Source organism: Bidens hawaiensis, unplaced genomic scaffold, assembly GCF_021521415.1.
Source record: "Bidens hawaiensis isolate Kalapana, Puna unplaced genomic scaffold, B.hawaiensis_p1.1 tig00024810_1, whole genome shotgun sequence".
Lineage (NCBI taxonomy): Eukaryota > Viridiplantae > Streptophyta > Magnoliopsida > Asterales > Asteraceae > Bidens > Bidens hawaiensis.
Genome location: NW_027493923.1, coordinates 185,574 through 209,293, shown reverse-complemented (window position 1 = coordinate 209,293; position 23,720 = coordinate 185,574). Strand labels below are relative to the sequence as shown.

Sequence of the window (23,720 nt, the reverse complement as noted above, 5' to 3'; positions counted from 1 at the left end):
TGTCAGCTTTATCTTGCCCCCTGCAGCTGCCATATCTTTTGATATCTTTTGCTTTTGGAATCTTTTACTTTTTGAGATCTTTTCCCCTTTTTTCTAGGGATTGTGTTCCCTAGGGTTTCTCTATAAATAATAATAATATTTTCCTAACACTTCACACACAAAACACTTAATCTCTCTTATTATCTCTTGCTCCTTGCTCTCTCTGCCGTCTTCCTCTCTGCCTCCGTCTTCCTCCTTGTTCTTCCTGCTTTTCCGGTAATATATATATATTATATATAATAGTTTACTTATTAATTATGCTAACTTATAATCAAGACTTAAAACAAATCATTAAAACAATAATCTTATTTATAGGTTAACTTGTGCTTGTTTAGAGTTGATTCTTGCATATCTTACACCGCATCGTTTATCAAGTGAGTTATCTCGTATCTAATCCCTTTTTATTTTAAATGCTTTGGGATGTTCATGTGTTCATACAAAACTTGAGTCTTAAACTTGTTTATGAACTTTAGTCGCGCAGTATCCCATGTGTTGAGGACGTTTACTTGGCTGTTTATTTGTATGTGTGTATCATTAACCGCTTTGTTCGGCCTATTCCGCAGTTCCGTTGGTACCATTAGTTGAACACGGGAGACCTATCGTTTACGGTTTTCTTGTTTTACACTTGCACAGATGTTTCTCGTTTTTATGCTCAATTGGGAGCATGGATTGAACTATGATCTATGAACTATCTTAGGCTTGATCACAATCTGATTACACCCTTGTTAAACTCTAGACATACACGTGTTGCGCGCAGATTTACTGTGTTTATCTATGATTATCTATTAAACTTGATTTCTCACCAACACGCAAGTGTTTGACGTTTATTTTAACACATGTTCAGGTTTGCAGTAGCTGTTTTGGAGCTTGTGGACACGTAGGACGTTTTTACTTTTGGACCTAGAATTAAAATGTATCAAGACAAGTTAATGTTGTTTGAATGTTATAATTTATAATATATTGATTTATGTTTGATTTATGTTCTTTATTTTCCCCGCTGCGCGTGCGCAATAAAATGTGTATTAATAAATATTGACACCAATAGTGTCGCGAGTAATGAAGCAATATGTGGCGCCCCGATGTATAATCCGCCTTTGGTCGGGGTGTTACAGTTAGGGTCAAAAATGGGTCACGGATATGGGTTTGGGGTTTAGGTGAATAATATAATATAAATCTTTAATCATATTTGAAAACTAGTCCATGAACTTTATGGGTGGATAACCAAAGGGTTAAAACTTAAGTTTAGGGGTGAAAATTGTATATCATTCAAAGTTGTTTTGGATAATTAAATATATATAATAAATAATAATAATAAAATAATAACTCAATAAATGTGATAATTTATTGATTAAATTACCCGATCATAGAAACAAGTCGGGTAACGGCTAACAAAATAATAAACAAAAAATATGAGTTGTTACATTTACCGACTCATTGCTGCAACGCCTCGGTTTTACCAAATTTTTATATTAATTCCAGTACCGTAACGAACGTAACCAATACCGACCAAATTCACATCACCGAAGCAACGCCCGTGACCAACAACAATCAGGTTTTACTGACCTTTTTGTTTTAATTCTGGTACTGCAACAAACATAATCGAGACCAGCCAAATTCGCGTCGACTCACCGCCACAACACCCACATTCCAAAAGTAAACAGTTCATCCCAAATGTTGTATGCATATATTGTATAACCATCTCAAGAAACATTGAAGTAGTAATGTGTCTTTCCGCTGTACATAGACTTAAATCGTAAATCTATGTGGCTAATACGACTGAATTAAGAGTATATTATGAGTCATTGTAGAAAATAAAAATAAAAAAGTAAATACATAAAAAGGTAAAAAGCCATACATTGTACAACATACTATTCTAAGCTTTTGTCTTCAATCACGTGTTTCTACAACTAACTTGATTCTCTACAAATATGTTGTGAGGATGAACTAACTGTTGTACAACACATATATCCCATGGTTTTCAAAAAGCTGCATGTACGACACATGATAGAATTGCCCAATCGTCCATTTCTTCACAATAATGTTGGCTAAAATATTTTCAATAATTTTGAGTCTAGGTTTTCATTACTATAACTAATTTAATGGAAATCGACTGAATTTGCGTAGACTCATCAACACAACGTCCGAGATGGACAACGTTCGGGTTTTACCAACACTTTTGTTTTATCGACCGACGCCCCCTATTGGTTCACCTCAATTTTTATAATTCTTTTGTTATATTTTGTGTTTTAGTTACGGTACAATAACATATGTAACCGAAACCAACCGAATTCACGTCGGCTTACCGCCTCAAGGCTTGGGACATACAACACTTAGGTTTACTACCGCCCAGATTGTACCGACATGCCTCGGCGCAACGCGTTTGGTAAAGCACTAGTTATTAGTATCTTGGCTTGTTCAATTTAAATGCCCGTAGCAAATCGTAATATCTCTAACTTGACTAACTTGGTTTACACAGCTCAACCTGTTCTTAAATACCCCTTACTCAACAGTCACAACATTAACGATGTGGCAATCTAGTTGATTTCCCTCGCTAGACTCGTTCTTTCCCCTTCAAATCACTCAGGCCGACAAGTTAAATTCACCTTCTTTTTCCCTGTCATGGTTTTTGATTTATAATCATCCAAAACCCTTCTTGATTCTTGCAGGGCCGACCCTTAGGGGGCTTGGGTATTCGACGACCCCTGGCCCGACACACTGCTAGACCCGATTTTTGTTTAAAAATGATATGTATTTTATGAAAAACAATATGTATATTTAATGTTTACATTCAATTATATAACAACTTGTTTGGCTTTGTGACAAAGGGGTATGACTCCTAACCAAAATGTTGTTGGTTTTATTCTCATTTTAGACATGTTTTAAGCCTATTTTTATACAAAAAAATTTTACACAATCCAAATAATAACCAAGTATGCTCATTTAAAAATTAAATTGTTTAAAGCCCAACAAAATACTCATTTTACTTGAGGTCCAAAATATTTTTTGCATTCTCGGAGCTGACCATGCATTCTTGTATAAAGTAGTTGGCATGTGAAGGCATAATCAAACTAATGTTTTTTATTGTCCTAGTTTAAAATTCTTTTTGTCCAGGATTCGTTTGTGGCAAATGTTCTATGACATGCTAGATTTGGGTATCATCTCCTTTGTGTAAGAATGTAAGATAAAAGAAAGTGTTTATGTAGTAAAATAATAATACTAACAAGGGTAAAGTTAAAATAAAAAAGAAGAAAAAAATTATAAGTGTGAGAAAAATTTGTGACCATATAAAAACCTCTTAAAATTAAATTAAAAATTATAATAAAAAACTCATAAATCAAAATATAAATAAAAAATGAAAACATTTAAAAAACTAAATTGTTTCCGTCATCATTCCCGTTAAAAAAAAAGTGGCGAAAAGACACAACGTTGATATGAAATACACAATGACGAAAATGAACAAAAGACACAATCATAACTAAAAAAATACTCAATAGATCGCAAAATATAACGTAATGGCGAACAAAATATAGCACAGTGTTGAGTAATGTAACACAATATAAAAAAGACACAATATCAAGAAAAAAAAAGACAAAATCAACGACGAAAATAAATACAAAACACAATGATAAACAAAAAGACATAATGATCTTTTTCACTCACCATTGTTTTTGTTTTGTTTTGTTTAGAATGAGAAAGACGGTAGAAACATTTTTGTGTTTTTACTTTTTTTTATTAAATTTTGATTTATGATTTTTTAGTTTTTTTAGAGGTTTTTTGTGTGGCTACAAATCTTTCTCATAATTCTTATTTTTGTTTCTCTTTGTAGAATAGCTTTACCCATACTAAAAATACGTAATTAATTAATATTTTTAAAACCATGATTGATTAATCAATCAAACCAAGTAATATAATAAGTAAAACTAAATAGGGGTTAGGGGTGTTCTTTGGGTTTGTTTTTGGAGTTCTTTGGGTTTCAAAGTTTTAGCTTTAGACTCGAAAGCTAACCCAAATCTCTCACGGTTATTTTGGGTTCGAGTTTTTTCGGGTTGGATTAATCGGGTTTCGAGTATCTAAGAAATCAAAAAGTAAATAAAAGATAAAACGCTAAACTAAAGTAATATACTCTTCTTTACTACTTACGTATATAATTAATATATAAATAAACATAGCCCGGTAAAACAACATTTTTTTATTATGGTTGTTATTAGAAAATATATATAAACAAACAAATAGTCGATCAACGATACCATGTGAAATAGGAACAAGCTGAACATGTCGAGTGTTCCGTATACGGTGTACATACCTAATACCAATATCATTTTTTTAAACAAATAATTTATTCGGGTTTTTCAGGTTGACCCGAAACCTACAAATCAGACCCAGTAACCAACCTGAAGTACTTTGGGTCAGGTTGGCATTTTCTCGGGTTCGGATTTTTTAGGTTAGATTAGTTTGGGTTCAGATTTTTTCGAGTTATGTTTCAGATAAAATTGACAGCCCTAACAAGGGTTAGTTGAGACGTTTAGTAATTATATTAAATTAAATTTAGTATTTAAAATCTTTAAATTCAAATGGATGGAAAGGGAAAGAGTAAATTCTATGAATGGTACCTGTGGTTTAGTTTAAATTTTGGATTCAGTCTCTAATGCTTAAAAGAAGCATCTACAGTCCCTATCTACGTTCTTCTCTTTCATACTTGGCCCAAAAAGATAACTAAGTTAGATATTTATGCTAAAACAATGTAAATTACTCTTCAAATCTTATTTTATAAAAGAGTTAAGTGCCATTTTAGTACCTGTGGTTTGGTCAACTATGCAACTTTAGTACCTATTCTTTATTTTATGCAAATGGCTACCTCAGTTTCAAAAAACTTGCAATTTTAGTACCTTTTTTTAACACTTTTTAACACCGTTTATTTTGTTCGTTAAGTCAGGGTTAAATTGGTAATTTCCTTTATTTTATCTTTTCCTTTAACCAAATCCCCCTGTATATCTTCATCTCTAACCTATCTTCATCTCTAACCCTAAATCCCAAAATCGACCCCCTACAATATCAAACAAACGTATCACACTTAAATCACTTTATTCTCTCCACCAAATTTCTTTCTTTTTATACATAAATGGAGGCATTTCCACCACCAATGGAGCTACTGGTTAACGGCTGTGTAAATCCGCGAACATCCTGTTTAAGCTGCTGGTTGGAAACCGGAAAAACCGGAAACCAAAAAAACGGAAAGCAACCGGAAACCACTACTTTTGCATCTGATTTAGATGACAACGACTTGATTTCGTGGCACCATTGAAAAGTGGGGTTTGGTTTACAAAAGAAGGCGGCGATGGTGGATCAACGATTAAAAGATAGCCGAAAAATCGAGTGGCTGTCGTGGCTCAAGGGATAGAGAGAGACGGTGCAGGTGGTGGTGGAGGTTGGCGATTGATGCAGTAGTGGTGGATGGCGGTGGTTCTGGAGATGGTGGTTGGCAGTGGTGGGGTGAGATTTGATATATGAAAATCGATATAAGATCTCTTATTAATGTTAAGGGGGAGATCTGGAAGAAGACAGGTACTAAAATTGCAAGGGGTTAAAAAATTACTCAAATACCCTTGACTAACGGAGGAAAATTGACGGGGTTAAAAAAAGGTACTAAAATTGCAAGTTTTTTGAAACTGAGGTAGCCATTTGCACAAAATAAAGAATAGGTACTAAAGTTGCGTAGTTGACCAAACCACATATACTAAAATGACACTTAACTCTTTTAAAAAATAAAATATGAAAACATTAATGAATATGAGAGAACCACTTGACAACTATATAATTAATTAGATAAAAACATAATTAACACTAAAGAGAATATTATAAAGACATGTGGAGATTCAGTACCAGTATCTCCAACAATTGTGTTTTTTCAGTTACCATTTTTTGCGGTTGTATGTTTTTCGGCCACTGTCTCCAGCAGACATTGCGACTCGATTTAGGCATTCACGATAGTCTCGAGATCGCAATCTTTATTCTTCCTCTTTCTCATTTCCCCGCTATAGTTACTTTCTCCATTTCATTTTGAACTAGATGTGATCCAAGCATGAGGTTTCAGTCGACGTTTCAATCTAAATCAAAGACATTAGAAGATTGATAAAGCAACTATCGCAAAACATGACATATATGATCTTAACCAATATGGTTCATTTAATTTGGTGGCGGCGATAGTCTAGCCGAAAAACATAGTAACGAGGAGGGGGAAGCAGCTGTGAAAAAAAAAGTATTGTTCTTAAGAGGGAAGACAAATGGTGGTTAGAGTTGTATTTGTAAAGGAGTTGGTACCGGTGAAAAATGGGTCGGAATTAATGTCGGCAGGTGGAAATTACATAGAGATACGAGTTTAGGTTTGTGTTAAGTATATATTATAATTAAAATATTTCGATTGAAGAATAAAGTTTTATTTTTATTTTTTACTTGTATAACAATTAACTAATTTGATGTTTTATTTTTAAGATTATAAATAAAAGAGTAAATTTAAGTTGGTTTAACAGGAAAATCTAACCCCAGTTATCTTTTTGAACCAATGGTAAAAGAAAAGAAGTTATGTAGAGACAATAGATACAATTTTTAAACATTAGACTATATCTAAAATTTAGCATTCATAGACCTTAGCCCAAACCATAAGGATCATTCATATAACTTTCTCAAAGGGAAAAGAAAACCACGGTATAAATGCACAAACCCTAAACCTATTCTTTTCTCTCTCTTTCTCATTCTTAAACTTAGCCGACACACACCACACTCTTCCCTTCATGATTGTCAATTTATCTTAGCCGACACACACCATCACCCATTCTTCATCTCGACTTCACTTCTTCACTATGTATGTTCCTCAACCTCTATTATTTTCATCTTTCATCAAATTCACCAATCACCATATTTTATCTGGTGGAGAAAAAATAAGCAAAAAAGGAGAAAAAGAATCAAAAAATGGAGAAGGGTCGTGAGATGGATTGCGTAGGGGTGGTAATAACCCGCTTTTACTAATTATCTATTTTCTTTCGATAATTATCTATTTTAGAAAGTGTTAAGTTCAAATAAAAATTTTGATTTTTCTAGTAAAGAGGACATTTTAGTCCACTACTTTAAACACACTTAATTAATCTAAAAAAACCACATATATTTTTACTCATCTTCTACAACCATCACCACCCCACCGCCCACCTCAACCACAACCGTCAACCACCGCCACCACCTCGCCTGAAAATTTGCCGGAAAATTCCGCTGAAAATTTTACTGAAAAAATTGTCTTAAATTTCGCCAGAAAAGGCGTCGGTATTTTTTTGGCTAGAAAGGTCATCATGAACTTTTGACGGAAAATTTCGTCGGAAAAGCAAAATGGGAAATAAGAAAAAACATAATGGAAAACACGATTGAAAAACACAATGAAAAACATGTTATCCCTTATATGTCATCCCATTTATGTAAAACTTAATTTCACCTATAGATTAATCTCAACCATTCATGTCCAAAATCAATGGACCTGATTACTTATTATACTTCATACAAAAGCCAAACTTCCTATTATAGCCTAACCGTTTTAAAAAAATCATAATCATTTTTCCGTTATATTTATATACATATGTATATGTATATATTGTTTTAAACAATCCCACTCCGCGCGTTACCACTTACCCTCATTGAAGCGGTTACTATTCCACCTCACTTCAAACAAGTTCGTCTTCACGCATTTTATTCGTTCAATTTCACATCAATGTTCATGAGTTTGTGATGTCATTATATTGATTTCGTTCGTTTTGTTTGTGCATAGAAATTAGGTTAATCCGTACTGTTCAATCTGTAATTGAATTGATTCTGACATAATTAAGGTTATTTAGTGATTATTCCTTCAATTTCGCTTATAATTATGTTATATTCATGTGATAGAATTGGTAGATAGTATGATGATACTTGATATTGAGTGTTTGATTTCGTTGCTTAGTCATATGTATTGGTAGACAAGATCATCATGTGATTTTGTATGCCCATATTTGTGAATTAGTATTTGTAATATAAATTAGGTTAACAAGTACACTTTCATCTCTGTTTCAATCCGTGTTTGAATTGATTTTTATCATAATCTAGGTTATTTAGTGATTTGTTTTGTAATTATTCGTTCAATTTTGCCTATTATTATGTTTTGTTTGTGAATTAGCATTTGTAATAAATTTGGTTGAGACGTACACTTTCATCTCTGTTTCTATTCATGTTTGAATTGATTATGTCGTAATCTAGGTTATTTAGTTATTCGTTTTGTGATTATTCGTTCAATTTTGCCTATAACTATGTTTTGTTTGTGAATTAGTATTTGAAATAGAAATAGGTTAACGCATACACTTTCATCTCTGTTTCTATCCGTGATTGAACTGATTCTGTCATAGTCTTGGTTATTTGTGATTCGTTTTGTGATTACTCCTTCAATTTTTTCCTATAACTATGTTTTGTTTGTGAATTAGTAATTGTAATAGAAATTAGGTTAACACATACACTTTCATCTCTGTTTCAATTCATATTTGAATTGATTTTTATCATAATCTAAGTTATTTAGCGATTCGCTAGGTTATTCTGTGATTATTCGTTCAATTTCGCATATAACTATGCTATTTTTTTTACATAGAGTTTTTTTTGCTGTATGATGACAATTTTTTGGTGTGTTTTTTAGAGTTTATTTGGTCAACATGGAGGATGGTCCCGTTTTTGTGATTTATGTGAACCTAGTTTCATTAAGTTGGTTTCTAAGGAAGGGCTTTACCATTCTATTATGCTAAAGGATCTCTTCATTAATAATGTTGCATTGCTTACTACTAGGTTTAATCTACGTCCCCTTTTTGACAGTTTAATAAAGTGATATCTATTGCTGAAATGATATTCATTTTTTATAGTTGTGTTAAAGAGAATTTGAAAGAGTTGCTCAAGAGCCATACATGCAAATGGAGTTTGACATTCAAGGATATGTATCCTATTTGCACTCATGACCGACTCACTATATATCCGCTTGCTTGCATGCTGGATCTGCTTAAACCCCAAGTTTTTCGTCATATCATTTAGCAAGTGCTGATGAGTCCTTTATCCATCGTATTCAAAATGTATATATTTTTTTACCCCCTTTAATATCTCCTTTAATGTTGTCGTAAATAATGTTTTGGTCTCATTTTAAGTGGTTTTATTAAGTTATGTTTTATTTATCTGTTAGAGCATACCAAGACCCTTTGTCACTACAAGGGAATGTAGCTTGTTCTTGCTTCCTAGTATAAAATCAGAAAATAACCCATTTCAAAAGCTGGATGAAGAAGAGAAAAAGATAAACTTTTCCATCATTTTTGTTCTCTTTTTCGTCTATTGTCAGCAAATAACTTATTTAAAAAAATATATATCTTTATGGTTCTAAATAAATTTTTTCCATCATTTTTGTTCTCTTTTTCGTCTATTGTCAGCAAATAACTTATTTAAACAAATATATATCTTTATGGTTCTAAATAGGTTGAATTATTAGAGAAGCACCGTATAAAGGATGAAGAATACTCAACTTTTGTGATGTGTAATCCTAGTTTCATGAAGTTGGTTGTTGAGAGAGGGCTAAACCCTTATCCTCAACATATGAACATTTTCAGTAATAATGTTATATTGGTGACTACTAGGTTGGTACAATATGTCACTTTTTAACAGTTTAATAAAGTGATTTCTATTACTAAAATGATATTTGTTTCCTATAATTGTGTTCAAAAGCATTCTAGAGAGTTGTTTAAGAGCTACACATATAGCTAGAGTTTGAAATTGGAGTTTGTAATTCAAGAAAATGTATTTTGTCTGCGCTCATTCTAGGGACGCAAAAGATCCGCTTGTATAATATTAAACCTATCAACCTGTTACAGTAGAGAGAGTAGTCACCGATGCGGAGTATGATCCAGACGACATGATTTTCAGTAATATCGAGTTCCTTTTTAGGATGTATGTTAATGATGATTAAGGTTTTGTGAAATGTAAGGCCCCATCGCCGGCGCCCTACATTGGACGTTGGATTTACTAATAAACACAGTTTTAAATATCAGAGTTAATTAAAACTTTTGCGGAATAATAAACTCAACCATGATATATTATATAACATCCAAATCTTGTCTTAAACAAATATTTATTGTCTTTTAAAATAAAACATAAGTCTTTAAAACATCATAACGTTTCCTTGAGATGCCAGTGTCTTCAATTCCATGTCATGTGTCCACATCAAGCGAACTGCTCAATCTACTCACCTGCGTGTGTACTAAAAGTCAGCTACGCTGAGTGAGTTCTAGTTAATCAAGCAACATACAATTAGTTCACATACTTGTACACATGCCCGAAGGTATGTACACCATTCATACTTAACCTGTTCACATTACTTTCTTACATAAGTTCATACATACATTCTTTGCCTTCATTGTACATACATAACTATCCATACAACTTAAAGAGCGTTCCACCCTATAACCTCACAAATATTATAAGGGTCTGGTCCCTAACATCACAGATATTCTGAGGGTCTGTTCCCTATCCTCACATATATTATTAGGGTCTGGTCCCTATCCTCACAGATATTATCAGGGCCTGGTCCCTTTTCTTACGTGTAACATCACCATTCCTTTCTTTATCATTAACAATATAACATTTATACGTACTCTTCATAATATCATACATATAATATTCATAAATCATTTCTTTCGCATACTCCTTTCATACTTACTACACTATACATTCTTTAACAAAACGTGCAATATCCGAAGATCATTCACGTACTGTCAAGCATTCATTCACAATATAAACATAACTATCACATTCATCATTAAGACATACACTTACCATTTAAGGTAAGTGTATTAACATTCATATTGAGTATGCACACAACCCCGAAACATAACAAGGAAATGAGGCTAGAAACTCACCTGGATTATGTTACTTTTTCTTTTAATTGTTATTCCTCTCTTTAACTGTGCTCGGCTAACTGTACATTATCAATATTTTTCTTGGTCACATCATTTGGGTCTCATCTAATATGGCTAAGTCTGGTCTATTCTAATGGTCCTGTTTTAGAATAGGATTTACTTATAATATAATTATACCCTCACACTTTGTATTCTAATACCTTTATGTTAAAATAGAATACACTTGTAAAATCTTTATTTATTTATTTATTTATTTCTTTCTTTATAGGTCAATTAGTATACAATATCTTATGCAAACTCGATATGTTCGAATACATGGTGCAATCGAATACACTGTGTATTCGAATGTATGTATATGTGTATGCGAACCACCTTGTATTCAAGACCATCCATGTATTCGAGTTTATTCAATGTATTCGAACGTGCATAGGGTATTCGAGTCTAATCAATGTATTCAAACCATGTATTGTAATCGAGTAGGTACAATGTATTCGAGTTATATTGTATGCGAGTGTAATTGATATGGTCTAAAATATACTTATTATTAAATAAATATTCCTACACTTTTGAGTACTTTTAAGCATGATTTTTATTGAATATTATTTTTAATTGACTCATATTTGGAATCTATAAGTTTCAAGAGACGACGAGTTAAAACCAATATTTACAAATGAGATTTATGTTGATAACTGGTATAATGTGTGAATAAAATACAATTCATGTCTTGAACTCTAAGAAAGAAAAAAAATGTCTCATGGTGTAAAAAGTTGCAATCTACATATATTAACTATCATGTAAATTGTTATATATATATATATATATTAAAATAATAGAAATCCCATGAATTCAAAAAAACGTAACTAAGGGAATTCATATTATTGACATTTTGTTCATAGGCCCATGTTGGAGTTTTAGCCCACAAGGAAAACGTAAAAAATAAGATATGGGCTAAAAACGTCAAAAAGAGGGGTATTGATTTGAGTTGAGGAGAAAGCCACGAAGAATAAAGGAATTAAATACTTAAGCTTGGGTTTGGCATGAACTTGGCTACTGGACTTTAGCAAAAGATCAAGTGGGCTTGCATGCACTAAATGGGAAACATGTATGGCTGATCTTGGGCTTTTGTTTTAGTCATCGAGGTTAAAAGGAAACATAATATTATAAATTGGAATTTTGGGAGTGGACAGAAAAAAAAACCCCTACGTGAGCAGGGGGCTGCCCCTGTTGGTGCGCATTTGAGTTTGGAACAAAGCAAGAAGGTAGGTAGCTTAAAAAGTCCACGACAAAGAAAGGAAAGGAATTTAAGAAGCACACAAGCAAGCAAGCTGCTGAATTAATTTAAGCTACCAGGTACACAGCTCAAGAATTTAAGCTCACATGCTAGTAGCTCAATTAATTTTATTTATTTTTACGATGAACCGCAATAAATATATTATCTTTGTTTCATCGAATATTATGAGTAGCTAAACTTTTATACTGCCTGGGTTTGGATGAATACTTTTTAGACTCGTTTTACTTTTGGTTTTGGATTATTTATTGATTGGTTCATGTTTTGGTAAAGTTTTTATTTTGTTTGGTTGTGATGCATATGCGTACTTGGTATTGATTTATTATCAGTTTTTGTTTCATATGCGTATTTGTGAATGTCTTTCATGTTTGGATGCATATTAGGTTGTTTACTGTGTGTTTACAACTAGTTTATGGTTTATAGTCGACTTATACCATAGGAACGGTAATTGAGAGTTTAGAGATACCTTATATTCTGTCACTTGAGAGATCGGGAGGTAATTAAGTGTCTTATGTTTTGGTCTTTTGCGGGTTTGGGTAGTGATTGCACGGTAGTGAGTTACCCTAGATTCCTTTAGATTCTTACATACCCGAATTATAACCGAATTTAATTAGAATACCCCTTTACGCCTTAGGGTGTTTTGTGATCAGAGAGACCGGGAGGTGATTTAATCTTTGGGTACCTTAGCATAGTTGGGTAAGGTGAGACCGGGAGGTGATTTAATCTTTGGGTACCTTAGCATAGTTGGGTAAGGTGAGACCGGGAGGTGATCCGAACCATTAAACCGTTGAGCTTTACATGATATTTATAGTTCTTAGGTATTGTTGGTGAGACCGGGAGGTGATCTAGCGTACTTTAGTTATTCCTTAAGTTTCATATTTTTAGAATACGGTACCAATCATAAATCAAATTCCGAAAGTTTACGAGTTTACTAATAGAATTCCTTACCTAGGTAGTTGTTTCACCTTATTTGAGTTCCATCTCTATTTGTTTGTGTCTATTTTTAGAGTCAGTTTTGGTTTAAGTATTATTTAGTTTATATCTAATAATAAAAAAAACACAAAAATCAATTAAATCTATTTATTTAAGTTATTAGTCAGAGTCTAGTTTAAGTGTCGCTGGTGTCCTTTGGGTTCGATATTCGGACTTCGTTAGGCTTTACTACAGTTGATAGGTACACTTGTCTGTCTAGTGGTCTAGCATTAGGATAGTCTAGATTTATAAATTTAAAATTAGAGTGTCTAGGTTATGTTAAGTTTTTAATAGACCGTTTCGCACATCAGTAATCATGTAAACGAGTCTCTATATTGTAATCGAATGCAAGTATGTATTCGAACCATGTATTGTAATCGAGTGTAGCATGTATTCGAACCATGTATTGTAATCGAGTGTAGCATGTATTCGAACCATGTATTGTAATCGAGTGTAGCATGTATTCGAACCATGTATTGTAATCGAGTGTAGCATGTATTCGAACCATGTATTGTAATCGAGTGTAGCATGTATTCGAACCATGTATTGTAATCGAATTTGAACAGTGTAACCGAATATACATATGTATTCGATTTACACAATGTAATCGACGAGCTGCTACCTTTTTGGCCCTTTATTATAGTTTTCCATACACGTCTTAACCTCTAAACCTCTATTATGGTCCTATATCGTCCCATAAACGTTTTCCTTACCATTTTTGGTTAAGATCCAGTCCGTTCACCCATAAAGCTTGAACCTTTATTAGTCAAAATGTTCAAAGGCTAGATCTAAGGCTCCTTTCATGAACCGTATATAGGCATGAGTTTGTTAAGTCCATTTTAAACATCAACTTTGTAACTTTATGGTTCATTTAGACCCGATATACTATAGGGGTTAAGTTTTAGGACAAATCGTTCATGAAAACACTTTATATGTAAAACGCATACCTTTATGCGTTTTTAGGCTACGGTTAGCTTTGGCTATGAATGATAGTCTTGTATCTTGTTTGTATAACCAAGATTTCAAGTATTAAAGCTCGGTTGGGTCTTGGATCCTCTTCTTAGGTTACAGCCGAAACTAGAGAGGGTTGTGTGTGTGTTTCGAGTGTGTAGAGAATAAAAAAGGTAGAAATGAGGGTTTTAGGGTTTTAGGGAGGTTTAAGGGAGTATTTATACTCTATCAAGCCCATGGACCTAAGGCCCATCCCACCCCTTATTCCATCTTTCCCACCCAAGTCCATACTCTTTATTATATTTAATCTTAATTAAATATTAACACTCAATAAATAAACATAATATCCTTTTATTCATTAATATAAATTTTAGGATGTTACATGAAAATCGGATATATATATACATATATATATAGAGTATATATATATATATATATATATATATAGAGAGAGAGAGAGAGAGAGAGAGAAGTACACGAAAATTGTTATATGTGTGTTTTAGGTTATGTTATGTTATGATGTTAATTATTCTCTCAATATTTTTATACACACCCAAGAGAAACCCTTGATTAGCAAGTAAGGGTAATATGGTCTATCAACAATTACCTAACTAATATAATGACAATGTATTATTTAATCATTTTGATATATTATAATATAATGATAATGATGACCATATAATAATAATAATAATAGACATGTGAACCATTTCAAATAAAATGATCCAATTACAATACAGATGCAGGTAAGCAGGCAACAACTGATGTATATAAAAATATACATCTTTTTAGCATCAAATAATCTCTAAAAACTGCAACTTCTATCGTATAATATAGTTAAAATAACTACTTATCATGTTAAAATGATTTTCAGGTGAATCCAAGCTTCAAACGAAGAAACGAAAGAAAAACCAAAGAAAACCCAAGAAAACAACAAAACATGGGGATGTGCTTCCAAAAGCACGGGGCTGTGCTTCTGAAAGCACAGGGCCGTGCTTTTGGAAACACGGGGCCATGCTTACCTTTCAGAAACGACAAAAGAATTAGCACATATCATTAAAAAGCACGGGGCCGTTCCTCGGAAAGCACATGGCCGTGCTTACCTTTCAGAAACGACAAAAAGAATTAGCACATGTCACTAAAAAGCACGGGGGCATGCCTACGTAAGCACATGGTCGTGCTTCTCACTCCAGATTGCCTATAAATAATGGCTCATATTGCACTCATTTGGTGTGCTTTGAAGAGAGTTCTATACGGTTTTCACTTATAAAAACACCCACTAACACTCACATTGAAGATCTAGTGAAGAGTTTGAAGGCTTGGAGGTCATCATCATTAACCATCATCATCATCCATCATTATCATCATTAAGAAGGAAGATTCATCCACATTTTGTTAGATTGTTCTAGTTTAATCATGTGTTTGTTATTATCATCCATCCTAATGTTCATAACTATGCTCATTATGAGCTAAACTCCATTTACCATCTAAAATCTATGAAGAAACTTTGTTTTACTTGATGATTATATGAAACATTTGGTTTAGTTTGGTATAGTACATGGTTATTTTTCAATTATCCATTGATGAAGACATGTTTTATCACTTTATTCCAATACATCAAGGTTGATGATTGATAACCATTCATGGTAATTCATGTTATTGGAAACTAGAAATGGTAAAAAGAATACTTTGATATTTTATTTAAGATAAAACAGGAATCCTTATGTTGTACTTAGAAATGATGAGATATAAGCTATGATCTATTCTCTAAGTTTTGGTAATCCGAAAATGGCATCGCTAACGCAATTGCTTAGGATATCGTGCTAGTTAAAGAAATCACATGTTAATGGAATGTGTAATTATAATCTGATTAAATCAACCAAGGGGAGGTTGTGTGAGTTAACTACAATCACTCGAAGTTGTTAGGATTGGTATTTGAGAAATCGAAGTCAATCCTAATCGTTCTATTATACCAAACTACTTGTCTACTTAAATTGACATTCTCGGGGTAGTATGCTATTAAGCATATGATGGACTTGAAAATATACATACTATTTACCATTATGTCATAGAATATGCTCACTCAAAAATGAGGAACACAGTCCATCATATATTATTAGGACAAGTTTATCACATGTTTAATTAATAATCATCAAGGAACAACGGAGTGGATTCTTGATATTAGATGGTAAAACTTCATATAATTGAATTCCTTGTTTAGAATTTCTCGTCTTGGTCACCTATGTATTATATATAAGTATTTATATTTTATAAAAAGTTTAAAAATCAACCCCAAATATGATTAAAATCTCCGATTAAAGTAAAACGACGATTCATTATTAGAAACATTTGTGTCCACGGATCGATACTTGGTTCCTACTAATACTATTCTACATATACGATAGGTAGGGGTGTTCAAAATTATCCGAATTCGAATCTCTATCCGAATTATCCGACTATCCGTATCCGAACTATCCGAATTTTCGGATATCCGAAAATTCGGATATCCGAATCCCGGATATCCGGAAATTCAGATTCGGATTCGGATAACAGTTTTCATTTTTTTCGGATATCCGAAATATCCGAATTATCCGATATCTTACAGCCAGCCACCGTCGCCATCCACCATCTTACAGCCAGCCACCGTCGCCATCCACCATCTTACAGCCAGCCACCGTCGCCATCCACCATCTTACAGCCATCCACCGTCGCCATCCACCATCTTACATCCATTCACCGTCGCCATCCACCAACTTACGGTCAGCCACCGTCGCCATCCACCATCGTCCAGTCAGCCACCGTCGCCATCCACCATCGTCCAGTCAGCCACCGTTTCTGTCAGTCCCTTTTCGGATATTCGGATATCCGAGCGAGGTTCGGATATCCGAAGTTTCGGATTCGGATTCAGATAGTGATTTTCACTATCCGAAAGGTTCGGATATCCGGTTTCGGATATCCAAAAGTTCAGATTTCCGGTTTTGAACAGCCCTAACGATAGGTACACTTGCCTATTTTGTGTGTGTTTAGTCTTTGTAGAAATCACTTTTATAAATTTAAAACACGATCTTGTGCAAAAAGCTAAATATCTAATCCATCATATTTTATACAAGCTACGCAGCACACATCAACAACCACCCCCTTTTGAATGACAAAACCGATCATACTGAAAACAAAATTATAGTTCTTCGGCGTCGTTGAGTTACTGTGCACGACCCGCTGAACTCTTTAGAAACGTAGCAGCACCGGTGGCAAGAGACCCAAATGTATCAAAAGCAAAAGGAATGAAGGCGTGCTGATTCTCTACGCACGCCTTCTTGTGCTTAACAATTTTTCCTGCTTCTTCCTTTAGCACGAAAAGCCTAGCAACAAATCTGGTGTCCTTAAGCCCGACAAGAGGGGACACCTCAGTAAGGTCCACACAAGCATGCTTCCCCCGCCTATCAAAACACAAAAATGCCCGCTGGTTGGAAAGTAGATATTCCTTCATGCGGATCCGACAAGAAATTCACAGGAGCCTCTTTTCTTGCCGAGATTCTCGCCCGCTTTAACATATCACAAAGGACATCCTTGACCAAATCATGTATATATTATTATTTGTTATTATCTAGCTCTATGTGTGTTCCTTAGTCTTTAATATGCTATATGTTTGATTGTTTAACTTTTGTATTATGATAACCAATTCTTTAGTAGTTCTAGGATTTGTTATGAAACTATATTGTTTTAATATTTTTAACACACTTGACGTTATGTTATTTTCTTGTCATAGTGCATGAAAGATAAGCAAATTATGATAGCTCTTCTCAAAAACATTACAAGATGCATAAGTAACACTTTTAATGTCATGTCATGGCTCTAAACGAGTTGAGCTGAGGAGCCAATATGAGTCAAGCTCTAGCTCGAAATTAAATGAGTAGCTTTGCTCATCTCGAGCTCAAAGTTAAAATGAATCGGCTTGGCTCTAGTCGTTTCAATCAAGTTTCTTTAGCTAGCTTTATTCGAACGAACTGACTTGTGAGCTTTTTGAACAACTTCCTTAAGAAAATGAATTTATTTGGTCTTTCAAAAATATAGACTAAAATGTATATGGAAAAATCCCCAAAATAGTTATACTCGCCAATTGTCATTGTATTAATGGATCCACCGAAACATGAAACTATTCCGTCGTCCGTCGAAACACTTATTCTCCTACTCTTAAACTCTAAACCCCGATAACCAACCTCCATCCCCACCTTTCTTATATCTCCAAAAAAATCAAGCAAATCCACAGTATAAATCGCTTAGATTTTATGAGGAAAACATAACCATAATGTTTATTTTTTCACAAATCACATATGTTGTTCTGAAATTCGCAAAAGAAAGAGACGAACTCTAGAGTTTATCACCGGGTTCCTTGCTTATACCATCGAATCCATTAATACGTTGACACGTGGTTTGTTTTTAATGGTTGTTTCGTTGTTGCATTTTTTTTTAATGGCCAACCAAACTTTTATTCCCGAAATACTAGCAAGACGCTAGCATACAAGATTATAAAACCGAGAAGACATCAACCGAGTACATATACAACATCAACGAACAACCCCACAAAGAGGCAATACAAAACAGAAAACCTGCACTAAGGCCGTGTACCAGATCTGTCCATCTTGCACGTGTCGAATCTCCGCCAAGCTTCCCATGTCATGTTTCCCATAGTCGCCCGATTTCGAATCCACAAGAAGCTCGTAACCTTTACCTCTTCTACGATCGCCTGAACCGAAGGCTCTTTGTGATTGAAAACAGCCTCGTTTCTGGCCAGCCAAACGCTCCAGAAGGTAGTTAAAACCACCGCGTACAAAGTCTCTCTTTGTCGTTGTCCTGACATGGCTGACTTATGAATCCCCAACAAGTCACTGACGTGGAAAATAACTTGAGCCGGTATATTGCACCACCTCCAAACCTGTTGCCACACTTCGGAAACAAACAGACAGCCCGTGAAGACATGTTCGGTACATTCCATTTGCAAATGACAGAAGCTACACAGATCATTCACAATAGGTATACTTCGCCTTTGTAGTGCAGCCGCCGTAGGAAGTCGATCGAGGTTCGCTCGCCACGCCACTACACAAACCTTTTTTGGAACCCATCTCGACCATACGAAACGTGACTGCAGCCGGTACTGTCTGTTTTCGGAGATCAGTAGTTTGACTGTACCTACAGAGAAGCCACACAACCCAATAGGAGTGAAAACCCTTCTATCCTTTGACCCATTCAGCGCCACATCTCCCAGAGAAACCAACATTTCACTCAATTCAGCAGCTTCATCATCGGACAACCCAACCCGCTTCCAGTTCCACGAAAAGCCGACACCCGCAGGGCCCATCCAGACCCGGTCTGTGACAGTGCAGCGCTTGTTTCTTTCCAGTGCGAATAAGGCAGGGAACAATGTGGATAATAATTCATCACCAATCCAATAATCCAACCAGAACATTATACTAGAGCCACACCCAATTCTCCCTTTGAACCAAAGACGGGTATCGACATTTAAGCTCTCGAGGATCCCTGGGACAACAGCGATTTGTTTCCACGGATCGCTAATAGACAACTTTGCTGGAATATTATTCCAGGCTCTAGATACCCCATGAACTGCCCAAATAACCTTCCGCCACATACCGGAGTCGTCAACTTTGAACCTCCACCACCATTTAGAAAGGAGACTAAGATTAGCGTCTCTAAGCGAACCAAGACCTGCTCCGCCATACTCCGTTGGGGCAACAACATTTTCCCAAGCAATCCAACTCAATTTATCCGCATCGATGTTACCACCCCAAAAAAACGTCCTACGAATCCTTTCCAGGCTCTTGATAACTTGTAAAGGCGCCCGGAAAATTGAGAAGTAATAAAGGGGCAAAGAATTGAGTACCGACTTTAGTAACGTGATCCTACCCCCATATGATAACGACTTCGACTTCCACAAGGACAGCCGATCCTTAAACTTGTCAATGATCGGGGTCCAATTTCGGACAAGGTTCATGTTTGCGCCTATTGGGATACCAAGATGTAAAAAAGCAAAGGAGCCCGCACTGCAGCCAAGGATACTTGCCATGTCTTGCACCTCACCATCCCCAACACCCACTCCATAAACACAACATTTACGAAGGTTAATCTTCAACCCGGAGACTAGGAACAAACAACGGAGAATTCTCTTAATATTTTTTGCATTAAAGGCGGACCATTCAACACAGAAAACCACGTCGTCCGCATAAATGAAGTGTGATAAGATTGGCCCATTTCCGTTTACCCGCAAGCCGTGAAAAACCCCTAAGAAAACTGCCCGATTCATAATACATGTTAGCGCCTCCATAGCAAGGATAAAAAGGAACGGGGAGATAGGATCTCCTTGCCGAAGGCCCCGTTGACAGTCAAATTCATACGTTGGTGACCCGTTAACAAGGACCGAGGTGCGAGCATTCTTCACAATCGACATAATCCAGCCCCTCCACTTTCTCGAGAAGTTCATTTGGTTCAACATGTCATCAAGAAAGTCCCTATTAAGCGAATCGTATGCTTTTTCGATATCAACTTTAAAGAACATTCCTTGCGATTTATTTTTTTTCATGCACGCAATGGTTTCGTTTAGCATAACAGGACCGTCTAATATGTTTCTGTTGCCTAGGAAAGCCGTTTGTTCGTCTAAAATAAGCTTTGTCATGACCGATTTTAAGCGAGCGACAAGTACCTTGGACAACACCTTGTTAATACACCCCACCAAGCTAATCGGCAGGTAATCCGCAAACGATATTTGGTCTTTCCCTTTTGGGATGAGTGCTATAAAGGCATAAAAGCACCCGTTTGTAATCTGACCCGTATCACAAAATGACTGGCTTTAGGGGAAAAAATCCTGTTTTAGACCTTCCCAAAGTATTTTATGATCTTGAAGTTGAACCCGTCTGGGCCCGGTGCTTTGTCACCATCACACTCCCAAACCGCGCTTTTAATCTCATCCAAAGTAAATGGTACTTCAAGTCTTACCCGGTCTTCATCGTTGATCTTTTTCACTCATGGACAAACGAAAACAGGCCTGTGACTCGTATTATTCATAAACTTTGAAGCGAAAAACTCCACGGCCTTCTCTTTAATTACAATCGGATCTGCCTCCCAAACGTCTCCAACTTTCACCCCGTGTATTCGGTTACTAGCCGTGTTAATGCGCATTACATTATGGAAAAACTTGGAGTTTTCGTCGCCATCAAAGGCCCATCTAGTTCTCGACTTTTGTTTCGCATCCAAACTTTTTAGACGATCAAACTCGAGCAGGTCCTTTTTGGCAGCAAGCCGGACATCAATTTCATTCGGACTTAAAGAGCGAGTTTCACCAGTCCTATCAATCGACTCGATTATCTTCTTACATTCCGTACTTCTGTTATCCGTTTTTGCCCTTTCCGCCGCAATCCACAGCCGGATTCTTCCTTTGAGCCACTTCAATTTCGCTGCCAGCGCCAGGTCTGCGGGACCATTAAACACAAATTTATCACAAATGAATTTAACGTAGTTAGCGAACCCGGGAAACTCGAGCCAGGAGTTGAAGAATCTAAAGGGTATATGACCAAAGTCCGAAGCTCTAGAAGAAAACAAGAGCGGGCGGTGATCCGAGCGGAAGCTTGTCAAGGCGGTCAACTTAGCCACCGGCCAGCGGTCAATAAAGTTTCAGCATACAAGGAACCGGTCTAATTTGCTTAATTTCTCCCCAGCCCCCATATAAGTGAACCGATGACCACCCATGTTATATTCGAACAACTCGGCTTCCCGAATAAAATCATTAAACGTGGCTGCATACTGAGGAATGAATTCAGAGTTCATCCTTTCATCCGAAGTGCGGACCTCATTAAAGTCGCCCAACATAACCCAACACCCCGATAGTTGTTGTCTGAATTGTAGCAACCGAACCCATAATTCCCTTCTACGGACTGCATCATTAGGTGCGTGTATATTGGCGATATTGACAATCAGATCATGATGAATCAAAGTACCGGAAACTACTAAACAATGTCTCGTCTTAATAACATCCGTCATTCGAAAGCTTAACGGATCCCACCAGCAAATTAACCCACCCGCATTTCCTTCCGAGTTAACAACAGCAGCCTCATACCTCGAAATTCCCCAGAATTGTGATAAGAACCAACCCGTTGGGTCTGCAATTTTCGTCTCCTGTAAAGCAATAAAATCAACTCCGTACGATGACCTCAGTCCCTTTACCCACCCTGCTTTACCAACACCTCGTGCTCCCCGAACGTTAAGAGATAAACAATTCATGAGGACCCCTCGGAGACCAGCTCCGAGACAACTTCATTTGCAACCAGGCCAATACAATAACTCAAATTAAACCAACCATACCACCGACTTGAATCATAGCATCAATTTCCCCGTTAATATCCTCAGCCTCCAACTGGACATCAACAGGTACCTGGTTGAGTTCGACACGATCAGTCAAGACATCCGTGTCCTGCTCTTCAGCAGCCGGTTCTGTAGCTGGGCGAGAATCATTGGTTTCTTGGTCACTGTCTACGTTATTCGGTACGCCAAGCTCAGGTGAGATTAAAGGGGTGGTTTGAAAAAGTGGTCTGGTGTGAGGTTCAGCCATCGTAGGAATTTTTCGATTATTATCTGCAATCTCATCTGCAGTGGAAGGAGTTAAAACCACTCTTGGCCTCTTCCTGTTAATTGTAGTATCAACCAAAGTGGGCCGACCCATTTTAGTGTTTGGTGTTGGCTGATCCATATCGTTTTGATTGGGCTGGTCAATATTGTCACATGGGACAGAATTATCCAGGTCTGCTTGTGGGACCCCACCTTGCAGAGAATTAACCGAATCAGTACAAGGAGCCGAATCGTTTCCCATCATTGTGTTTAGTACAATTAATGCATGGTTGCCATCCCCATGCACGTTACCCGAATCGGCCAGGGACCTTTCGTCTTCACCGGAGGAGTCCCTCCAATCATCATTTTCCGAGCAACCATCGTCATCCAAATCCTCACTATCCGACTCGTCCCTTATTTCCCCTTCTTGAACGTCATCGTTACCGGAGGAGTCATCCGAAGACTCAACACCCAAGAGGTGCATTCTTCAACAACCCAAACGTTGTAGTCTCTACCTTTCCACGACACCGAAATAACCTCGTCAATCCTGGACAACATATTAGTGAGAACAAACACGAAGCCGACAGAGTTGTCCATGGACAGCCATGAGAAATCCGAGGGCCATACCACCGAGCCGAATAGCCTCCCAACCTTGTCAAAGCTTTAACTGTCGCGTAGGAAAACCGGCATGCCGATTACTTTAAGCAAAGCGATTCTATCCACGTCGATATCTTACCCAACCCATGGCCGGACTGACACAAGACATTCCTTCCACAATTCTACCCGGTTATTTATGAATACGTCGACCTCCTTTCCATCCCTGAAGGTAATAAGGACAGTGAGACCTCCAAGGTAAGAAACGGCCACCTCCGAGTAACCACCGGAATGCAAAAAATTCTTAATCTCGT

General features: G+C 36.2%; 2 protein-coding genes across 2 annotated transcripts; both read right to left on the bottom strand.

Annotated features, from left to right (window-relative positions):
• Positions 1 to 18,814: 18,814 nt before the first annotated feature.
• On the bottom strand, positions 18,815 to 20,887 carry LOC143569989 (uncharacterized). The gene has a single exon (XM_077055763.1). It carries the CDS (start codon positions 20,885 to 20,887, stop codon positions 18,815 to 18,817), a length of 2,073 nt encoding a protein of 690 aa, XP_076911878.1.
• A 347-nt stretch (positions 20,888 to 21,234) lies between these two features.
• Positions 21,235 to 22,488, bottom strand: LOC143569988 (uncharacterized). The gene is made up of 2 exons (XM_077055762.1): positions 21,899 to 22,488; positions 21,235 to 21,766 (listed from the first exon to the last, which is right to left on the bottom strand). Exons 1-2 carry the CDS (start codon positions 22,486 to 22,488, stop codon positions 21,235 to 21,237), a joined length of 1,122 nt encoding a protein of 373 aa, XP_076911877.1.
• Positions 22,489 to 23,720: the final 1,232 nt, after the last annotated feature.